Below are 20,719 nucleotides of genomic sequence, written 5' to 3'. Positions count from 1 at the left end.
TACTAGAGATGCGTTAGAGAGAAAAGAAACTGGAAAAATAACCTAGACGGTTTCAGAATTTGATGAGGAGAGTAGATTTTAAAAAATGATGAGAGCCAAGTTTAAGAGAAACTTACAAAATCAGCAAGGTTTGTTACATAGGTACAGAGGACACACCGAGAAGCCAAATATATCGCTATCATTGACTACTAATACTGATTCCATTATCTCACATTGCAGATGCAAGAGAAGCTACAGTTTAAATTTTTATTCATTTGTTCTGTGGTCATTTGATGAATATTTATTGCCTAATACTATTTTTAGATCCCAGATATATATATGTATGTGTGTGTGTGTGTGTGTGTGTGTATAAGACATGTCATGTCCCTGCTTTGTTGTATCAAAATAGTGGAATTAACGACATAATAAACTACTAAATATGTATGTGTATATATTATATAATATATTCATATATGCACACATACTTAGGTTATAAGGAACAAAGTTTATTTTTGCAGTATTCAAGTTGCATACATTAATCCATAAAGATGAAAAGCAAATAATTTTAATAGTGATAGAGATGAATTAGAATAAATGATTAGGAGATGATTAGGAGCAACTTTTAAGTTGGTGGTCGAGCCAGGCGTTTTGAGATCTCCATAATGACAAACAAAAGTGTGATAACTAAGGAAAGGACAAAATAGGCCGAAAGAATGGTACAAACATCCTAAGATGAGAACTTGAAAAAGCAAAGTGAATAAAAGATCATGAACAGTTGACTTGACATTTGTACATATAAATAGTGCTTGATTGTATGGCCTTCGTAGGATATGATTAGAAGTTTGTTCGCTTGTTTTTATCGGTACCGGGGATCGAACTCACGACTGTCTGCTTGCAAGGCAGGCACTTATGCTGCTGAGCTAAATCGCCAGCCCCAATGATTAGAAGTTTGGATTTTATTCTAAGTGCAAATGGAAGATATTGGTGGGTTTTAAGCCAAGGGGTGATAGATCTGGTTTTTATTTTAAAAGATCTCTGGCTACTGTATTTAGATTGGATTTGAGGGAAGAGATGATAGTGAAAGTGAAGCCAAGTATTGTGGTTGCATGCCAGTAATCCTAGCATGTGTAAGGCTGAGGCAGGAGGATGGCTACCAGCCTGTGCTACAAAACAGTTCAAGGCCAGCCTGAATTATATAGTGCAACCCTGCCTCAGAAAGACCAAAACAAAAAAAGAGTGACAGTAAAATTATAGGATATTATAGAAGTATGCTTTTGTTGGGAGTAGTTTAAGTTCCATTTTAGTCATAGTGGGTTTGATTTATTTATGAAATGGGCATGAAAATAAGTCTAGCAAGATAGCAGTCAGGATACCAAATGTTCTGGAAAGAGGTCAGGTAGATTGAGAAGTTCTCTAGAGAAAGAAAAGAAAATTATGTGACTTTCCTTAGGCGAGACCCAAGGATTATTTACTTATATCCAGACAGTCCACAAAAAGTATAGGCTGTGTCACATGCAACTGATTGCATGCATTGAAAGAGGGCAAGATGAAAAAAAAAACAAGGTGAGGCCTAACAGTGACATGAGTGTTTATATCAAGAAGAGATGAAATGGAGACTAAGATCAGGTCTTGAACCTTAACTTATGGTAATTAAGTGAATGATAGAAAACAGATATAGGCAGAGGGAAGAAACCCAAAATGAGAAATTGGTGTTGAGTGGGGACAGCAAGGGAAGAGTTTGGTGCAGGGAACTGTAGATAATGTGATCACAGATAGACCGGGTCTAGTAGGATTCAGAAGACATTGGTGACCATTGTAAAAGAATAATAGAGAAGTATACAAAAAACTGGATTGCAGTGGATTGAAAATTGATAGAAAAGGTAGGCAGTGAAAGTTTTGTTACTCTTTAGAGGTTTATTGGTAAGAAATGGAGTAACCCGGGGAAGTGTTATCTATGGAAAGTTATTTTGTTTAAACAGGTGAAATTTGATCACCTGAATAGTAAAAGGGGATAATACAGAAGAGGTGGGATTAGTGTTAGGAAGGAATGAAAACATTTCATAATCTTTACTGAGTCCTTATGAGGTGACTTTCTCAGTGCTGGGCATTTGTATTTTCTCACAACAGACCTGCTACTACCACTGTTCATTGTAGAAACAACCGAGGGTCATAACTAGTAAGTGGTAGAGTTCCAGTGAAACTCAGCTCTCTTCTTTTCCTATACTTGTAAGAATTGCATAAGTGAAGTCAGAGTCATTTTAAAGGTAGGAAATTAAATTCAGGAATGATGAATCTAAGTCACTAGAAAATTAAGTAATCTCTTCAGTAGTAACATATAACTTGCCCTAATTACTTTTTACTTGTTGCTGAAACAAAATACCTGATACCCAAAGTTAGGGAAGGAAGGGTTTATTTCTTACAGTTCGTGGAGCTTTCAGTCCATACTCAGTTGGCTCCAAGCGGCAGGCAGGGTGGCATGGCCGGCCGCCATTCATGGCTGGCTGCAAACAGCAAGGCACGAACCTGTAAGAGAGACACACACACACTTCCTGCTGTTACATGTATCCTGGCTCCACCCCTAGGCGGGTGTAGCACTCACACCACCAATATGAGCTCTAGACAGTGAACCAGTCACAAAGAATAATTGCATGAGGTTTGGGGGCCACTGACATAAACCATGACACAACTTACTTCCTTAATGCCAGGCTAGGGACAGGCTAGGCTAGGTGTTTGGATTTCTCTTAGACCTAATAATTAATTTTGGCCTGCCATTTGCACGTATTACAGATGTTTTGCTACATTCATATTATAATGGTGTAATTTGCTTGGGGATCCTCAGCATGTAATGTATAGAAATTAAAGTTCAAAAGTATTAAAGCTACAAAAATTATAGACATCTATAACTTTGTGAGCTGTCTTCTCTTTCTAGGTTATGTTCCCACATTAGAATAAAGTCCTAGGGTTAATTAAGGCATTTTGTTAAAAATGTTCATTTTAGATCCTTTAAGTATTTATAGTAAGGTATATATAAATATAAGTAAGTATAAATAAATACAGTATCAGCATGTTTTTATTTAATGTCATTAGAAAATGAACTTCTTTAATTTGACAGGATTTTTGTGCATTTAAGGAACTGTTTGTACTGCTGTTTTTCATTTCCTTCAGTCTTTGCCTTGGGAGGTTCTGATCGTTCCCCATCAGTAATGGCAGCTGCAGTGCGAATGGTACTTTATGAAGACGATTCAGTTCAAGTACAGTATATTGATGGTTCCAAATTACAGCTGTCTCCCTGTGGCTCTGAATTTTTATTTGAAAAATCACCTCCTATTTCAGCACATCCTTTAAAACAACCAGAAAGAATTCGTCAAAGGACACACTTTGTTATCAGCACTTACCGAGTAAGTAATGTCACAAAAACTACTTTTGCGAACATTAAAATATTGTTCAAGGGAGCTAGAATATGAAGTTATTTGTGTTCTGGACTACTGTCATTCTATACTGATTTTCAAATCATTTTATATTTTTAAGGTGACATTTTCATTTCTCTTTATAGAAGCAACTTCAACGTGCCTTAGATTTTCGAAACTCTTCAGCTACTTGCCCATTTTTATCTGAAAGCATCATACCTTCTGAAAGAAAAAAAGTAAGTCTTTAGTTTTGTTTTGTTTTTGGTATCAAGAATCAAACTCGACCTTGTGCTTCCAGGCAGGCGCTTGTGCCACTGAGCTATATATCCGGCTGCAAGCTAAGTTTTTAAAGCCTCATTTTTATAAGATTTGAGAGGAGATCATTAGAAATTGGTAGTTTAATGTTTAAACTCCTCGCCCCCACCTGATTTTATTAATTTGTGAAGAAGGGAATGGTTTGAGGATGAGTTCTGTGGGAATGGCCAGAAATAGTGAGTACTGTGAGTTGGCCCGTGTCAGAGGCCTGAGAGCACCTCTGCAATATACAGAGAGAAGGATATGCAGAAAGACCAATCTGTTTAACACAACTGAGGTAGCATTTAATGTTTAGATTAGAGTACTTCAGCTCTGTTGTGCCAATTTTTCTGCTCTGGGAAGTCATAGCCTCTTATCTCGAGGCTCCAACCCAGTTGATAGCCCAGATCAGCCACATTCCATCTGGCTCAACCTTGTTTTTTGGGAGTCATGGGGCAGGGAAACCTGTCAACTGCCTAGCTTCAAAGATTATGCATCAGCACCTTGGCCAGCCCTGATTACATTGCTTAGAGCCAATTGAAGGGAAAAGGGAATCATGACATAGCCAGCTCTGTAGGTAACAATACATGGAGATAGGGCCCAGTTTAACCAAGGTGGAGATAATTGCTGTGTATTCAAGGAGTCACCCAAGTGATTCTCCACCACATTCCTCATAGGCAATTTGTACCTGTGCATGATATAACTTGATTCTTTTTTCCCCAGCCCTCTACCCTTCCTTCAACCTCTCCCCTCATTTACAAAAATTTTGTTTCCATTTTTTTCTTTCCCTTCCTTTCTTTCCACATACCCACTTCATAGTTCCCCTTCCCATTTGAACATTTTCATCTTGTTTTACAATATTTATTACTGATTTTGGTCCTTATTTATGCTTTTGGTTTCTCATACCAGAGAAACAGTGCATGAACCCAGGGCCTTTACCCGGAGCTACAACTCCAGCCAGTCCCCCACCCCATTTTTTGTTGTTGTTTGCTTTTTTGAGAGGAAGTCTTTCTAAATTGCTCAAGCTGGGCTTGAACATGTAATCTTCCTGCCTCAGCCTCCCAGAATGGTAGATTATAAGCATCCATCACCATGCCCAGTAATAATTAAGATTATGTAAATTGAAACGTTAAAATATTGGCAACATTGACTAAAATACTGTTGTCCAACACTTACTGTTTATATCTTACATGAAAAAACAGTAGTGTTACTTGTTATCAGTCTGATGTTTTTCCTTTGAATATTTTCATTTTTTTTTAAGCTGCTCTTTAAGCTTCCTGGAATTTATTTTAGTGTATGGTATGGTAAGTTATTTAGGATCGGTATTATATGTGTTATTTTCTTAGTCCATGTAATAATCCTCTGAGGTAGTATTTCCCAAGTGCTGTTCAATAGGTTCAGTACCATTTACTAAGTAATTCTCCTAAGCTGGGATGTAACTCAGTAGTAGAATGTTTGTCTAGTATTGAGTTCCAGCCCTGGGTTCAACCCATAGTACTTAAAAAAAGAGAAAGAGGGAAAAAATAAAATCACCCTACTTTCCCCCTTGCTTTGAAAAACATATGTTGTCATTTATAGTGTTTTAAAATATAATGGAGTTTGCTGGGCAGGGTGGTTCACACCTGTAATTCCAGTGCTTAGTAGGCTGAGGCAAGAGGACCACTGTAAGATTGAGACCAGCTTTGATTACAAAATGAGTTCAAGGCCAGCATGAACTGCATAGTGGGGCCCTGCCTAGATATAATGGAGTTTGTTTTTTGAGTTGCTCTAGTAGGGACTGATCTGCGGGGTTTGTATCATTTAGCGCTTAATGCTTTTAATAGAGTATGTTAGGGTACAGATCCCCCCTTGTTTGTGTTTTCTTTCTCAGAGTTTGGGGTGAGGAGTATGCAATATATTTATTTGTAATTCATTGTGTATCCTAAACCAAAATATGTCAGATACTAGATATGCTCAGAATGTTGTGTTCTTTTCTTTTATTATGGGTATATATTTTAAATCTCTTTTTGTAAGAAATTATATTAACAGATATTCTCTTGGAAACATAAGCTTTTTTATTCTCTTTAAGGAGTAAAAACAATGCTCAGTTGTCAGAGGTATGAAAAACTTGGACTGTCTGTAGGAAGGACTCACCATGTCTTTTTCCTTCTGCAATTCAGCATCTCCTCATTGATACCTCAGAAGTGAGATGGCCCAGTCTAGAAGCAGATGACAGCATGATAAGAATGGAGAGCGGCACCGTGAAGATAACGTCTTTAGATGGTCATGCATACCTTTGCCTGCCCAAATCTCAGCATGAATTTGCAGTACATTTTTTGTGTAAAATTAGCCAGAAGCCAAGAGTACTGTCAGAAATAAGTAAACAAGCTTCAAAAGATAAACTAATTGAAAAAGCCGGTAATATCTCTGGCAGTCTATCAGGCCAAAGATTAAAGAATAAAGAACATGAACTTTTTTGCCAGATCTTGAAATCCAAAGAACCATTAGAGAAGACCAGTTGTACAAATGAAACTGAAGGGGGAGCAGAGCCACCTTCATCCGGAACAGATGACACTCATGTGTACGCATGGGTAAAGCAGTGCTGGTCTGTGGCCTCCTGCCCAGAGGAGTGGAAATACCCTTTGTCTTTAGCACTTCATTTTCATAATAAAGTTAATGATATGCTTGAAATTGATCCAGATGTCACCACAAGTAGAATTTTAACTTCTCGTGTTTCAGAGGAAAGAAGAAAAGAGGTTTCAATTCTTCCCAAGGCCCTGTTACTTAGCTGTCCTTTCCCACACCTGCACAGGTAATGGAAGAATGATTTGTTGGTCATAAAGTTTTTGTAAGACCCAGTCTGACCTCAGCATATTCTTTTTCCTGAATCATCTGATGTGATTCATAAGGAAAATTCACTTAGCTGACCCAAATCTTGGCTTTAAACAAGTAGTAAGTATCCCAAGTAAAGATGTCACTTGTATTTCTTACTTTGTTTCCATACATTGGATGTTTTGGGGAAGCTGACTTCACACTAGATACTTTGTTAGGCACAGTCATTGCGTTCTAGCAGTGTAGACTCCAATGAAGACCACTGTCCCGGTATGTGGTAAGGGATTGGACACGAGTTGCTGGCTCAGCGAGAGCTGATAGGGCATCTGCTGCTGCTCAGAGGAGAAGGTGGCCTGGATTTCTGGAGCATGGGTTTGACAGAACTGTGGTCATGAGTTCTGTCTTTGTACTTGTCCCCAGAGGTTGGCTTGCTGACTAGAATGTGTCCATCCTCAAAAGGGGTAAACAGGTCAAGGCTGCTCAGCAGCCAGCTATAAACCTTAGATCTTTGTTAAGAGATGAATAATTCAATAACTGTAGGCTTGTAACATTAGCTTTGTATAAATATTGCAGGAAGAATAGCTAACACAAACTACATGCCAGATACTGTTGTACTTGACCTGTTTGATTCTCATAGTAACTTCATGAAGTAAGTACTATTATCATATTTTTGTAGAGGAATTTGAGACCCAGAAATGTTAATAACTTGATTTTCTTGGTCGTGCTAGAGATTGAAGCCATAGTCTTTGCACTGGGTAATAGCCCCAGCCCTTTTTATTTCTTTATTTTGAGACAGTCTTGCTAAGACACCACGTTGCTCAGGCTGGACTTGAATTTATGATCTGATCCTCCTACTTCACCCGCCCAGAGTGCTGGGATTATAGGCATGCATCACCATGCCTGGCACAAATGTTAGTAACCTGAGAATGGTTACTTTGAAAAGCCTTATACAGTTGGAATTCCAACCTGGATAGTTTCTACACATTCATTTTGTACAGCAAAATATGAAAATGACTTCAGGTTTATCATGGTTATCTACTGTACTTGAAGTTGGAAAATCCAGGATTATAAGTGTACGTCAAAAGTTTTATGCCTCTATTCTTTAAAAATTTAATTTTTATTAGTGCATGTTTGCAGTAGTGACAGCATTCATCGTGGGGAGCTGGTACAGGTACATAACACATCTCAGCTCTTTCCACATCCCCTTTCCTCCCTCCCTGTGGCCTCCATCTCGGTCCCCTTCCCATTTGCAAAGGATCTACCTCCCAGTTTCCTATTACCTATTTCTTAAAAGAGATTTCATTCTTCTAAATCAATGACTTGTTACTGGCTTTAGGTTGACACTCAGTACCCTTAATGTAGTTTAACACATCTGCCATGAAGTGGTCCCATCATAGATCGTAAACAACTCTCATCACTCTTGCCTCTGTTTCTCTATTCTTCTTAGACTGGGTTCCTGTAATCCTTCAGGCGCTCACTCAGGCTTTTTCACCAGTGCACCTTTTTTTTTTGGTGTTTTCAGGAGCGCTCTCCCTTGGTATCACTAAACTGGCTAATTGGGCTCGTTTGCAGGTCTCAATTGAAGCCTCACTTCTTTCAGAGTAATTTTCTGAAAGACCCTGGGCAAATTAAGTATTTATGTGAGTTCACAGCATTCAGTACTTCCCTTTTACATTCAGTGATTACTATTCAACATCCATGTCAAGTAGGAATCTCCACTGAGGGCAGGAAACCACGCCTGCTTTTCTGAGAGTTACATCTTCAGTGTACATGTACAGTGCCTGGTGCACTATGAATATTTCAGTTAGTAAAACAAATTGTGTGATTTTGTTGGAATCCAATAATGAGATTGAAACTACTGAAAAAAGTATTTAACATACTCTAATTCCTTGTCTCTTGTTTTAAAAATCCGCTTATAAGGGGCTGAGGATTTAGCTCAGCGGCATAAGCACCTGCCTTGCAAGCATGTGGTCATGAGTTTGATCCCTGGTACTGGTAAAAAAAAAAAATTCGTTTATACGTTTTGCTTTGTTTTTAGTTTGGTTTGGTTTGGTTTGAGATGGGTTGCTATATAGTTCAGGCTGGCCTTGAACTCTCAGCAGTCCTGCCTCAGCCTCTGAAGTGCTGATCACAGCACTGTTGGGTGGCGCCTTACCAGGTTATTCATACACTCTGTATTTTATTTTTCTGTGATGTAATAGGTTAAGCAAGAAATACATGTTACAGACCTGGGCGTGGTGGCTTATGCTTGTAATCCCAGCACTCAGGAGACTGAGGCAGGAGGATCGTTGTGAGTTTGAGACCAGCCTGGGGTACAAAGTGAGCTCAAGGCCAGCCTGAACTACATAGCGAGACCCTGTCTCAAAAAGACAAAAACAAAAACAAAAAAACATGTTACAGTGGTACTATTTTGTGTGGCTTTTATAAAAGGAATTATTTTGAGCAGCTGGAATTGATAGCCTGCATTTTGTCCTTCACAGGTGGAAGTTTTGTGATACTCTTTTACAGACACAGTCTGATGAAGAATATTCTTATCCTGAACTAGTGAAAGTAGTTTGGTATAAGGGTATTACATACAGGTAAGGGCGCCTGTATTGGAGAGGGGCTGCAACTAGCCCTACAGAAAGATTCCCAGAAGAGGACACAGTTCTGTGTCAGCTGTGCTCCTTTATTTCATCTTGAATCTTATAGATTACAAAACTAATTTTATTATTGTACACCAGAGCCTTGTAATTCACATTAACCATCTTTAACTTAAGTGGCAACTCTGAAGTCAGTGGAAGGTCAGTATTGCTAGTGAATGTAATATTCCTGTCAGTTATTTACAGTGTATCAAATTGTACTACTTGTCTGAATTAACCAGATCACCATATTATCTATTGAGTGTAGAATTGGAGAAGAGTTCAGATTGTCTAAGGAAGATTTTTAGTTTTCATTCAAAGCAAAGAGTTACTGAATTGGGTTCTGTGGGCCAGTGCTACTCCATAAATACAGTGTGTGTGTCTCTAGTGATTGCAGTGCTGGTGTTGGGAGGATTGAGAGTTTCACTTACATGAATAATGCTAGAACACTGCTAAGTTTTTTATTTTGGTTTGGTAGAGAGGGGCTCTGCTCTCCTCTTGCATCAAAACTCATCTCTTTCTGGCAACATAGTTTTCAGTTTTTACACATATACACCATTGTAGCTGGCTACTCCAGATATACTTGTTCACCTGCTTTTGCTGATACCGCCTTGCATGGTGATTAGTCTCTTCTATTAGGTATTGATTATACTACAGAGTAATCTTATTTTCTGGTCCTACAAGTCCTGTATTTAACATAAGAGTAATAGACATAGCTTCGATGACTGTTTATGTGCCAGCCCCTGTGACTAGCCAGTGGGGTTACCAAGAGGATGATAAGGTGCCTGATTTCCAAAAGCTTTAAGCTTAGTTGTTAAACACACAAACTATTGCTTGTGTTCATCCTTTGCAAAAAAGTTATTTTAGCTGGTTTGGTTCCAAATATGAAATAATCTACTTATGACTGCCTTTGTATATATTTTCAATTTGGAAAAAAAATGTAACTATTATGTCTTCTCTTTAGGCTTACTCATAAAAATGTGAACTCAATAGAGATTTATCCTGGAGATGGATCTGTTTTAAAATCAGAAGGAGCTTACCTGGGGAAATATTTTACCTGTTATTCCTATCGAATAGGAACAGAAGAGGTAAGCCAACTATCAGATCCCAACTCAAGGAGAGTCTTCTACATTGTTTTTAAATTTAGAATATATATGGGAAATTTATATAACATTGCTTCTTGCTGTTTTGTCTGGAGAAATAATGTCATCTTACATTTAGTACTGACACCTAGTTAATTTAACACTGAACCTTTTACTATATTCTCATCCACTACTATCTGTTAGCCTAAGCAATTCATGTTTAAATTAGAATCTAAATTTCTTGTCATAAAATGTATTAATATAAAACTCTAAAACCAGAAGCATTACTTTGAGCCATTACCACTGATTCATTACTTGCAAATTCAGAAGCATGTTTTTCTACCATGAAATTGTGTATTTTAAGTATCTCTTTATATGCAACTATATATGTTGAAAGCACTAAAACATGTTGTACTTACCAGACCATGTAATGATAATGTGGATACTAAGATTTAAGTTGTTTGCTGCCATCTGACATTTGATGTCCATACTTTTATAGCAATCATCATAATAATACACTATTTTGGGCCACGGAGTGAGCTCAGTGGCATAAGTGCCTGCCTGGCAAGCACAAGGCCGTGAGTTCCATCCCTGGTACCAAAATAATAATGATGATGACAACAAAAATACACTACTTTACTTCTTAGGTTAGAACAGAATAAATGTTTTCTCTCTGTGTTACAGATTGGAGTTCTTAACTAATAAGGTTATTAGAGTCACTGGGGAGAAGAATTCAAGCTGGAGTGAACTCTTTTTAACTATGGAAAATTTCAGACCCACAAAAGTAGAAAGACAGAGATCCCTAGGTACCCATTGCCCACTTGTTCATCTGTACTTCCCGTTGCCTCTTCTACTTCCTATTTATTATTAATTAAATCCCAATTTTACGTGTAACTATTTCAGTATGTGTTAGAGCAGGTCCTCCGTTCAAATCTATCTGTAGGAAAATGTTCATTTAAGAAGGACTAACTGAGCACCTACTCTTTAGCAGGCATTCTGGCGTATACTAGGAATGTTGAAAATGAAGAAGTCCGGCCCTCAAAAGGTTCAGAGTCTAGTGGTCTGTCAGAGAGACAAATCAGAAAATAAGATTGTGACCAAGTAATGCATATGAGTATGTGAGTGTGGCAGGCTTCAAGTCAGTGGGCCCCCAGGGTGGGTGTGGAAGTCACACTCATGACTGCACTGTATAAGGGAATTTGCACAGTTGCAAGGTAAATGTAGTGTATCTTCAGGGAGCCTCAATACTGCTCAAAGCTTTCAGGATGAAGTGATAATTTTTATATTGAAGCAAACATGGAGCAGAAGCATGAATTTTGGGGGAAAACACCAAACTTCCTACCAAGTGCTTGACTGCTTTAGGCTACACTGTTAGATTTAGGTCAACATTTTTTTCTTTCTGACTTGGTGAAAAGATTTAGAAACAATTGACTCTCTTTGGGATAAATCTGCTCCTTAAGCCAAAGTCCAAAGTCAGTTTCAGGTACATTAAATAATTAAATATAAAAAACCAAACTTTATAATCATTAGAAGAAAATACAGCTGGCCATGGTGACACACATCTCTGACTCCAGCACTTGGAGATTGAGGCAAGAGATTTGCCATCAGTTTGAGACCAGCCTGGGCTACATAGTCCCTGTTTCAAAAATTTTTAAAGAAAGTAGAGGGAGACCTTCTTAAGAACAATAAGAAAAAAAGCTTCAAGTTTGACAAGCTTGAAGTTTCAAATTTTTGTTACGTTTTAAATATTTAAAGTTTCTGTCAAGCCAGGCGTGGAGATGCATGCCTGTAATCTCAGCACTGGTGAGGCTGAGGCAGGACGATTGCTCTGGGTTTAAGGCCAGTCTCACTAATTAGTGAATTAGCCAGTCTAAATTACACAGCAAGACCCTGTCTCAAAAAAAAAAAAGTTTCTGTCAAAAAAGACAAAGACCTGGGAGAAAATATGTCATACTAAATGAGTTAATAACCTCCCCCCAATAAAACTCTTAATAGGGAAAGAGTGAAGGATAAGAAAAGGCAATATAAAATTTACAAAATCCTATATTTGATCATCTTATGTTTAGCTTTACTACTTACATTAGAGAAAAGCAAAAAAAGTAGCAGTTGGCATAGTATTTTTCACCTAACTAAAATTACCAAAATTTTAAAAAGATAATATCTATTGCCAAGAGAGGGTATGGGAAAGGGGTGCTTTCATAGTGTTGGTTGGAGTATAAATTGGTTCAGCCTTCTGAGAGGACAATTTGATAACATCAGTAAACTGATCAGAAATTCTGTTTTAAAAAGTTTGCATAACCTGCACATTGTAAGCTTAGTAAGAATCAAACTGGCAGCATGCATCCAGATCTATCTGATTTTGAAGGCCATCCCTGATGTGTGGGGCATATGCGTTTACCTCTGTGGTTCAAATTGGATCTGTTCTGCTTCTTATTGCAGTTTCCTCATCTAAAAACCAGGCAATAACTGTTCTTGCTTCAGAATTATTTTGAGGGTTAAAATCCATAAAGTACATAGCACAGCACGTATGACACACTCCACATGTTAGCTATTGCTGTGACAGTATTTATTGGGAACACAGCTGTGGACCTTCTGGGCTTATCTAAAGAAGAAATCAGGAAATCAGAAAAAAGACTAGAGACAGAGTCCTGGGAAATCCTAACAGGTCTGAGAAAGAAAATCCAGGAACAGTAATGAAATAACTTTAAAAAAAAAAAAATTCACAAACCTTAGCCTATAAATAATACTGTCTTTCACAAAGTATAGCAATAGTTGTTCTCTTAATAAAATGTCACAAAATAATATATACATTTAAAATAGTGACTTTTAAACTCATGTAGCCTTTCTTTATGTGACTTAGGTGATAAATTTCCTGTAATGTGTGAAAATTAGTTTGATTGCCATATAGTTGATGTATAGCCAAGATAAATTGGACAGTAAGTTACAAGCTATTAGAATGTAACTTTTTAATATGTAGCATTCAGTACTTTAAATTGATGGGACAGTGGAAAGGGGTCATGAAATACCATTAAAATACACACTTTTATGGGGCTTAGACTGTTAAAATAACTGTTGTCATTATGTAAATACATATTTTAACAAAAAGTTAACAAGGATCAAAATGTATTATTAATGAGATTTTTTCTTCTTTTTTTTTTTTTTTTCTTGGTGCCGGGGATCAAACTCATGACCTCATGTTTGCCAAGCAGGTACTTACACCGCTGAGCTGAACCCCTGGCCCCACTAATGAGATTTTTTATTTTAAACTAATTTTCAGAGAGAAGAGAAAACTTATTCAGTGAATAACCTTCCTCCAGATAGACCAGGAAGTCCGTTCTCTGTATGTTCTGTGATTAAGGAAGCAACCAGGTAATTTCTTCACGTTCAACTAAACTAAATGGTATACACCTGAAAACCTTGATGCATTTTCTTGTGGGTAAGGGTAGGATTAACAATTGATAGTAGCTGGGTGTGGTTGCACATGCCTATAATCCCAGCTCTCTGGGAGGCTGAGATAGGAGTATCCCAAATTCTAGTGAAGCCTGGGTAATTAGCAATGTGGTGAGACTTAGTCTCAAAAAATTAAAAAAAAAAAAAAAAAAAAGGATTGGGAATGTAGTCTGTGTGAAGTCTGTGGGCTCAATCCCCAGTCTGAAAAAAAAAAAAAAAAAACACTTGGAAATTCTCTCCCTGGAGTCATTTCAGTGTCAGAATTTAGAAGAATAGCTCTACCTAGCTGAGATTAGCACAGAGGGAAACAAAAGTAGTTGGCTTCTATAAATTTATGGATTCTTTGAAGAAAAATATTGCCACGAGTCTCTAGTACATTTCGGTAAAAGCCAGTTACTTGCCATCTAAATTGTTAGACAGTAACAGTTGAGGATGGATTGGTAGTATAGGAATGTGTTATTTGCAAATGTCTAATGTTTCTATTTCATGTTAACAGAATTCTTCAACACTGTGCCAAGATGAGGCTTTCTCTAAGCCATAACTACCATATATGCTGCTGGAAAATGGTATATTAAAAGTATTTCAAAAGCAAAATTTTAAAAATTGTTTTATTTGTGTCCATATTTCTAAGTTCAGATTGCTGTCATCTGAGTGATACAAGAAAATCTGTAACATTAATATTCATTGATTGCCAGGTGTGGTGGCCCATGCCTGTAATCCAAGTACTCGGAGGCTGAAGCAGCAGAATGGCTATGAGTTTGCGGCCAGCCTGACCTGCATAATGAAACCCTGTCTCAAAAAGACAAAAAAAAAGTTGTTTATTTCAAATCATATTTACCTACTAGACAAACAGTGAAGTCAGGCCTTTGTGTTCAGCCTTTCCCTGCCCATCCCCTGCCCCACCCGTGCTCCCTCCCTTCCCTTTTATTATGCTTTTATTGCTTATAGTTTTTCTTTCATGTTAGGCTTTGATTGCATATGGTTTTCCTTATTGGATATGTGTCTGCATAGTACTTCTGATGGAACCTGGGACTTCCCAGATGCTAAGCCTCCGTTCTACCACTAAACTATAACCCCCAGCCTAGTGTATTTAGTTATTAATGGAAGGGAAAACAGGAAAATTGATTAGATTTAAAGTATACCTAATTTTTGCCTGTTTTCTACCTAATGCTCAAAGATATACATTAGCTTTATAAACATTAATACTTAATCAGCTTGTAAAACACTGTCGTTACCATTTCTGAAAAAAACAACTTCTACAATACTAAACTGGATAAGAATCTGAAGTTGCCTCAGAATTCATTAAAGTTCATTTAAATTTTGTTAATAAGTAACTTTATTCCTTGTTACTATATTTGTTCATTTGGTTTTAGCTACCTGGAATAAATGATAGCAGTGTACTGCCTTTGCTTTTGAAAGAGTCACTTGTATCCAATGTGGGAAGATTTCTTGCCTACTCTGATAACAAAGTACATGCTATCTTTTTAAATGGCATCACTTTAACCTTGAATTGGAATTTCAGCTCTTCTGTTGAAAAAAGACAGGTTAGTATACTTCAGAATGAAATCTATTTTTTATGTGTAGTAAGATTTATTGGAGCATTTTATAATTGACACAAAAATTGTACATATTTAGAGAGGTATTGTGATGTTTTGATACAGCAAATGCTGTACAGTTCATATCGGGATACATACATCTTCTCAAACATCATTTCTTTGTGCTAAAAAGATTCAAAATTCTATCTTTAAGCTTTTTTGGAAATATACAGTAGCCTTTTACCTATGGTCAGAAATAAATTTTTGTTAGTTATTTATCTATGGAAGACAACAAAGACAATAAAGTACCACATTATCTCAAATTATTTAAATTATTTGTCAAGTATTAACTTAGGTGTCAAGTATAAAATCTGTGAAGAGGCTTTACTAATTTCATTGTATTTCCTAGCAAAAATCAGAATAGTGTGACAAATAGTCATTTGTGTAAAGATAACATTATAGTGAGGGGGGTATTTTTATTTTCTTTGATCGTTATCTATATGAGTGGTGGTTAATAACCATGTTAAAATAACTTGTTAATGAATCAGCTACTGTTTAAATTGGTAAGTCAAAAAAAGTGATTATGTTTTTGTTCTCAGTTTTGGAATAATAAAACTTACCTTCCCTCCTTGCTTCCTAAGGTAAATCAAGGTCCCAGCTTAGGTTGGTGTAGGTTAACTTTTCCTGATGGGCAAGATCAGTTAATTCAAATTGAACACCCTGGACCATATGAAAGGTACTAAAAGCAGTTCTTTTAAAAAAAAAAAAAAAAAACCATCATTTTGGGGTTGGGGATGTAACTCTGATAAGGTGCATGCCTAGCATGCATAGCTTATGGGTTTGATCTCAGCACTGGCCACTAAAAAATTAGTATCATGTTTTGATAGAAGCAGCATTATAAACATTATTTAAATGTTATATATTTTCATTTTTTCTGTGTGGATAATGTGAATGAAGTAATTTAATCAGGCTCCAGAGGTTTCTGTTCTTCTGGTGTTTAACACAACTAAATAAATCAGGACATTAATCATTTCCTTGTATTCAAACTGATATGTCATATAGACTATAGAGATTGGATGGTGATCAGATGTGTTAGCTAATTAATTAATACTGATCTCATAAACAATTTGAGGTAAAGTTTGAAACCATAAAAAGCTATAATTGTATGTATTTCTAGAAAGTAAAAAATATCAAATGAAAATAGTAGCTGATAATTCTTTTTTTTTTTTTTTTAATTTTGGTACCAAAGATTGAACTCATAACCTCACACTTACCTGGCAAATGATTGAACTGCTAAGCTAAATCCCAGACAGTATTTGATATTCTTAAAAGGGCAAAGTTTCTTCCTGGTTTTTTGGTGTTATTTTGTTTTGTTCTTTTTGAGACAGGGTCTCACTACGTAGTTCAGCCTGGCCTTGAGTTCACTTTGTAGCCCAGGTTGGCCTTAACCTCATAGCAATCCTCTTGTCTCAGCTTCCCAAGTGCTGGGATTGTAGGCGTACACCATCATGCTCAGCTAAACAGAGTTTCGTAAAATCAGTTTTCGGAATATGCTTTTTTTGTTTTGGTTTATGTAATTTTCTGGTAATTCTACTTCTAGTCTTGAAATTTTAGTGAGTTTACATTTTACTTGAAGTTCACACAAGCACTGCCTGTTTTACTTCCTAAATTTATTTTTCTGTTGGGTTTTGTTTTGTTGTTTATTTTGAGTCGGGGTCCCACTGTGTAGCTCAGACTGACCTCAGACTTGCAGCAATCCTCCTTGTGCTAGGAATCTGTTGGTCTTTAATGCTATTTGGTCTAAATGCTCTAACATTCCACTGCTATTGAATAATTTACCTCAAAAAGATAGTTTCTTTGCCAAGTATTACTATTTGTTTCAGCTAGTCACTTTAGATAATTCATTTAATTTCATGCTTTTTGTATATGTAGTTATATATAATCATAAATATGTATATATGTATGTATAATGTATGCATTAATGGGTGTTTTTTGGTTTAAATTTTAATAAAAAATTTTAATGAATGCACACAATCTGAGGTGTGATGGCATTTTCATGAAAAAACAAGAAAACTCATTTTACTTTGAAAAACTAAAAATAGACTTTAACATTTGAATTGATCTTTAAATGAAATCTAAGTATCACTTTTGTTTTGACTTTTAAATGTCATCTTTATTAGCCACAGATGTGAGTAAATCATTGTATTCTTGGTGAATAATGAAAAAAGCTTGTCTTTTCTATTGAAAGGGTTTTAGAAAATTAACCAGTAAATGCTCACTTAAATTTTTTTTCCAGATTATCTTAACTGCTGTTCCATTTTTATTACATGTGCAGAATGAATACAGTTCATTTTTACATTTATTTTATTTTTATTTAATTATTTAGTTGGTTGTGGGGGTTTTTTGTTTGTTTTGTTTTGTTTTGCAGTTCAGGCTGGGTTTGAACTCACTTTATAGTCCAGGCTAGTCTGAAACTCATGGCAATCCTCTTGTCTCAGTGCTGGGATAATGGGCATGTGCCACCATGCCTGGTTTCACGTTTTTTTAATGTGTTCATTCTAGATATGTGACAGTAGTGACATCATGGTGCCGAGGACTGACTCAAACAAGTTCAAGAGAGATAATTGCACGCCCTTCATCTGCTATTCTTGAAGAAAACTGGTATTTGTATTTCTTTTAATCTGTGCTCGAATTAACTAATATTTAAATAAGTTTCAAATGGTAAACTCTGAAACATTTTTCCAAGAAAACTTTCAGCTTAAGTATATTTTACTGGGGCTGGAGATTTAGCTCAGCGGCATAAGCACCTGCCTTGTAAGCAGGCAGTCGTGAGTTCGATCCCCGGTACCAATAAAAAGGAAAAAGACCAAAAAAAAAAAAAAAAAAAAAAATATATATATATATATATATATATATATATATATACATTTTACTTCTATGTTTATGATACCTTAAGCTTGAAAATAATTTATTTCTAATAAGATACCTAATTTGTTATGTGTAATCATGTGTCAACTGAAGGGGAAAAAACTTTATTGAAAATTTTATATCAAAATGAGTGGTTTGTGGGACTAGGGATTTAACTCAGCAGCATAAGCACCAGTCTGGCAAGTGTGAGGTGAGTTCAATCCCTAGTACCCAAAACAAAACAAAAAAATGAGTGGTTTGTATAATAAATTGAAACCTTTATGGAAAAATTCAAAGGGGAGTCTTAAAATTTTAGTAACATTAAAGGAAATGAAATGTTGCCTGTGTAACTTTTCCATTGCTGTGATAAAATACCTGGGGAAACTAACTTACGGAAGAAAGATTTATCTGGCTCACAGTTTTAGAGATCAGTTCCATGGTTAGCCGGCTCCACTGCTTGTGTGCCAGGATGCATGCAGAAACATGGAGGAAAGGGTATAGTGTGGTGGAGCAAAGCTGCTCACCTCAAGAGCCAGAGAGCTGGTGCTCGTTGGCTTCCTCCTGCTTTTGGTGCATCTGAGCCTACACCTCTTGGGTGGTGCCTCCCACAGTTAGGGCAGCTCTACCCCTGCAATTTGCTGTCCCACGTGCCAGTGGTCTCTCGGAGTACTCTCACATGCAACCCAAGAAGGGGCTTTACTCATTTCTTAGGAGTTTCTCAACCTTAATCAAATTGACAGTCAAAATTAAACCATCATATTGACTTGACAAAAGCTTTCTGAAATTGCCTTTTAAACAAGTTGTCTTATTATTATCCCCCTTCCCCTACCCATTTACTGGCAAATTAACCAGTCAATCAAATGAAAGCCTGTGTACCTTTCATTTTCAGGAAACTAGAACTGAGCTTTAAAAAAAAATGTAGAAAAATAAGAGGCCTATAAAGATGGTGAAAAGGTAATTTTTATGAAACAAATGCTACCTGCTAGGAAATAGTATGAGTTTGATGGCTAGGAATGAACCTTGAATTATACAGGTGTTAAGACTTGATGGCAATACAAGTTCCTAAATGGAAAAATGACAGGAAGAAGGCTCATTCAGAGGATTAATATTACTGACAGTATAATCTGAACATACTGGGAAGGATACCTGGAAAAATTTAGAAACCTTTTAATACAGATTGGGAAGTGACCTAACATGGGTTTTATAGCCATGTACAATTTCCCTTTGTTCACAACTATTTTTTGTTACCAAGAATTTTCTGTTCCCAAACAGGGTACAGCTGAAGGACTTTTAAAAAAGACATTAGGCTTGATTCTTTTTTAAAAATTATTTAAAACTTTATACATTTTTGCAGTACAGTTGTTGTGGGGAATCAGTACATGTACATAACACATGTTAATTCTTTTTACTTCTCCCCCTCATCTCATGGCTCCTTACTCATTTGCACGATATCTATCTCCCTGTTTCCTACTATCTTTTATCTTGCTCTTTAAATTATTTATACTTCAGGGCTGGGGATTTAGCTCAGCGGCATAAGCACCTGCCTTGCAAGCAGGCAGTCATGAGTTCGATCCCTGGTACCGATAAAAAAGGAAAAAGTCAAAAAAAAAATTTTATTTATACTTTGAGTTTCTCATATAGGAAACTGTGCAATGTTTAAACTTTGTGTGTCTGATTTACTTCACTTAATGTTTTTGTCTCAGGGTGCACCCATTTTCCTACAAAACTCCTTTGTAGCACAATGTATCACATTTTCTATATCCATTCATCTGTTGATCAACATATAGGTCTCTTCCAGTATTATGAATTATGCTGCTGTATACATGGGTATGTATGTACCACTGTAATACAGTGTCTTTAACTCTTTTGGGAAGGTATCTAGAAAGGAAATCGTTTGGTCCAGTTAAGTCTCTTACCACATTTTTGAAGTTATTCTTAGAGCAAATCCAATCAGTATGTGTTGAGTATCTCAAGTATCTAAGGATCCAGCTTTCCAGCATCTCATCCTTCAGCTGTACCCTGTTTGGGAACAGAAAATTCTTGGTAACAAAAAATAGTTGTGAACAAAGGGAAATTGTACATGGCTATAAAACCCATCATCATTGCTCAGCTGACAAAGTTTATAAATTGGCAGCTTCTTTACATAAAAGCTCAAAGACATACTGAAATGTGATAGTGCAGACTGGTGATAGCTGCTATGGCTGGACGGAAGGGGGAAGGAACAGCAGAGAGTAAGGTAAAGACTCAAGGAGTAGTTGTTTCATTTCCCTTGCAAAATCTAAGACACCTCCCCTGCGATTTGTCTTGTCAAAGAGAATAGGTTGAAAGAAGAGATTGTGCAATGAACAGATACTTAAATTGTAGTTAATTTTTCCATTTCTTTCACCATTATTAGCTTACTGATTCAATTTTTTAAAAATAATGTTAATCAGATGAGTATAGAACCCACCACCTGGGAGGCTGAAGTAGAATGATCACAGATTAAAGGTGTTTTGCCATGATAAAGAATCAGTAGACTTTAGAGTAAATCATATCTAATTTCTTTTCCCTGGATGCTTAAAATATGAAAAATGTCTTTCTTTCATTCACTACCTGTCTTACTGTTTTGTTGCTGAGAAGAAATACCTGACACC

The 20,719-nt window shown here is 36.5% G+C and overlaps 1 protein-coding gene and 1 long non-coding RNA gene across 8 annotated transcripts in view; one reads left to right on the top strand and one right to left on the bottom strand.

Annotated features, from left to right (window-relative positions):
* CUNH5orf34 (chromosome unknown C5orf34 homolog) overlaps positions 1–20,719 on the top strand; it is a 38,401-nt gene that overhangs the window by 7,830 nt on the left and 9,852 nt on the right. For all 6 annotated transcript variants that reach the window (XR_010050459.1, XR_010050457.1, XR_010050455.1 and 3 more), the window contains 10 exons: positions 3,145–3,377; positions 3,533–3,622; positions 5,840–6,471; positions 8,972–9,070; positions 10,077–10,200; positions 13,472–13,563; positions 14,141–14,210; positions 15,018–15,188; positions 15,821–15,915; positions 17,742–17,840. Coding sequence is in view for 1 of the 6 variants with exons in the window: in XM_023565253.2 (XP_023421021.2) it covers positions 3,183–3,377; positions 3,533–3,622; positions 5,840–6,471; positions 8,972–9,070; positions 10,077–10,200; positions 13,472–13,563; positions 14,141–14,210; positions 15,018–15,188; positions 15,821–15,915; positions 17,742–17,840 (1,667 nt within the window). In the remaining 5 variants the exon portion in view is untranslated. The remainder of the gene's footprint in view (positions 1–3,144; positions 3,378–3,532; positions 3,623–5,839; positions 6,472–8,971; positions 9,071–10,076; positions 10,201–13,471; positions 13,564–14,140; positions 14,211–15,017; positions 15,189–15,820; positions 15,916–17,741; positions 17,841–20,719) is intronic.
* Positions 470–20,719, bottom strand: part of LOC134478084 (uncharacterized) — a 22,403-nt gene continuing 2,153 nt past the window's right edge. The window contains exons 2-4 of one of the 2 annotated variants that reach the window (XR_010050461.1): positions 20,003–20,105; positions 5,814–5,878; positions 470–2,502 (exon numbers count right to left, since the gene is read on the bottom strand). This is a non-coding gene — a long non-coding RNA (uncharacterized LOC134478084). Of the gene's footprint in view, positions 2,503–5,813; positions 5,879–13,826; positions 14,434–15,799; positions 15,864–20,002; positions 20,106–20,719 lie in introns of those variants that run through there. The other variant, XR_010050460.1, reaches the window with a different exon arrangement.

Source organism: Cavia porcellus, unplaced genomic scaffold (genome assembly GCF_034190915.1).
Source record: "Cavia porcellus strain 051 isolate PalLab524CR breed Dunkin Hartley unplaced genomic scaffold, mCavPor4.1 scaffold_11, whole genome shotgun sequence".
NCBI classification, from domain to species: domain Eukaryota; kingdom Metazoa; phylum Chordata; class Mammalia; order Rodentia; family Caviidae; genus Cavia; species Cavia porcellus.
The sequence above is the reverse complement of the archived record's forward strand: the minus strand, read 5'-3'. Positions and strand labels throughout refer to the sequence as shown.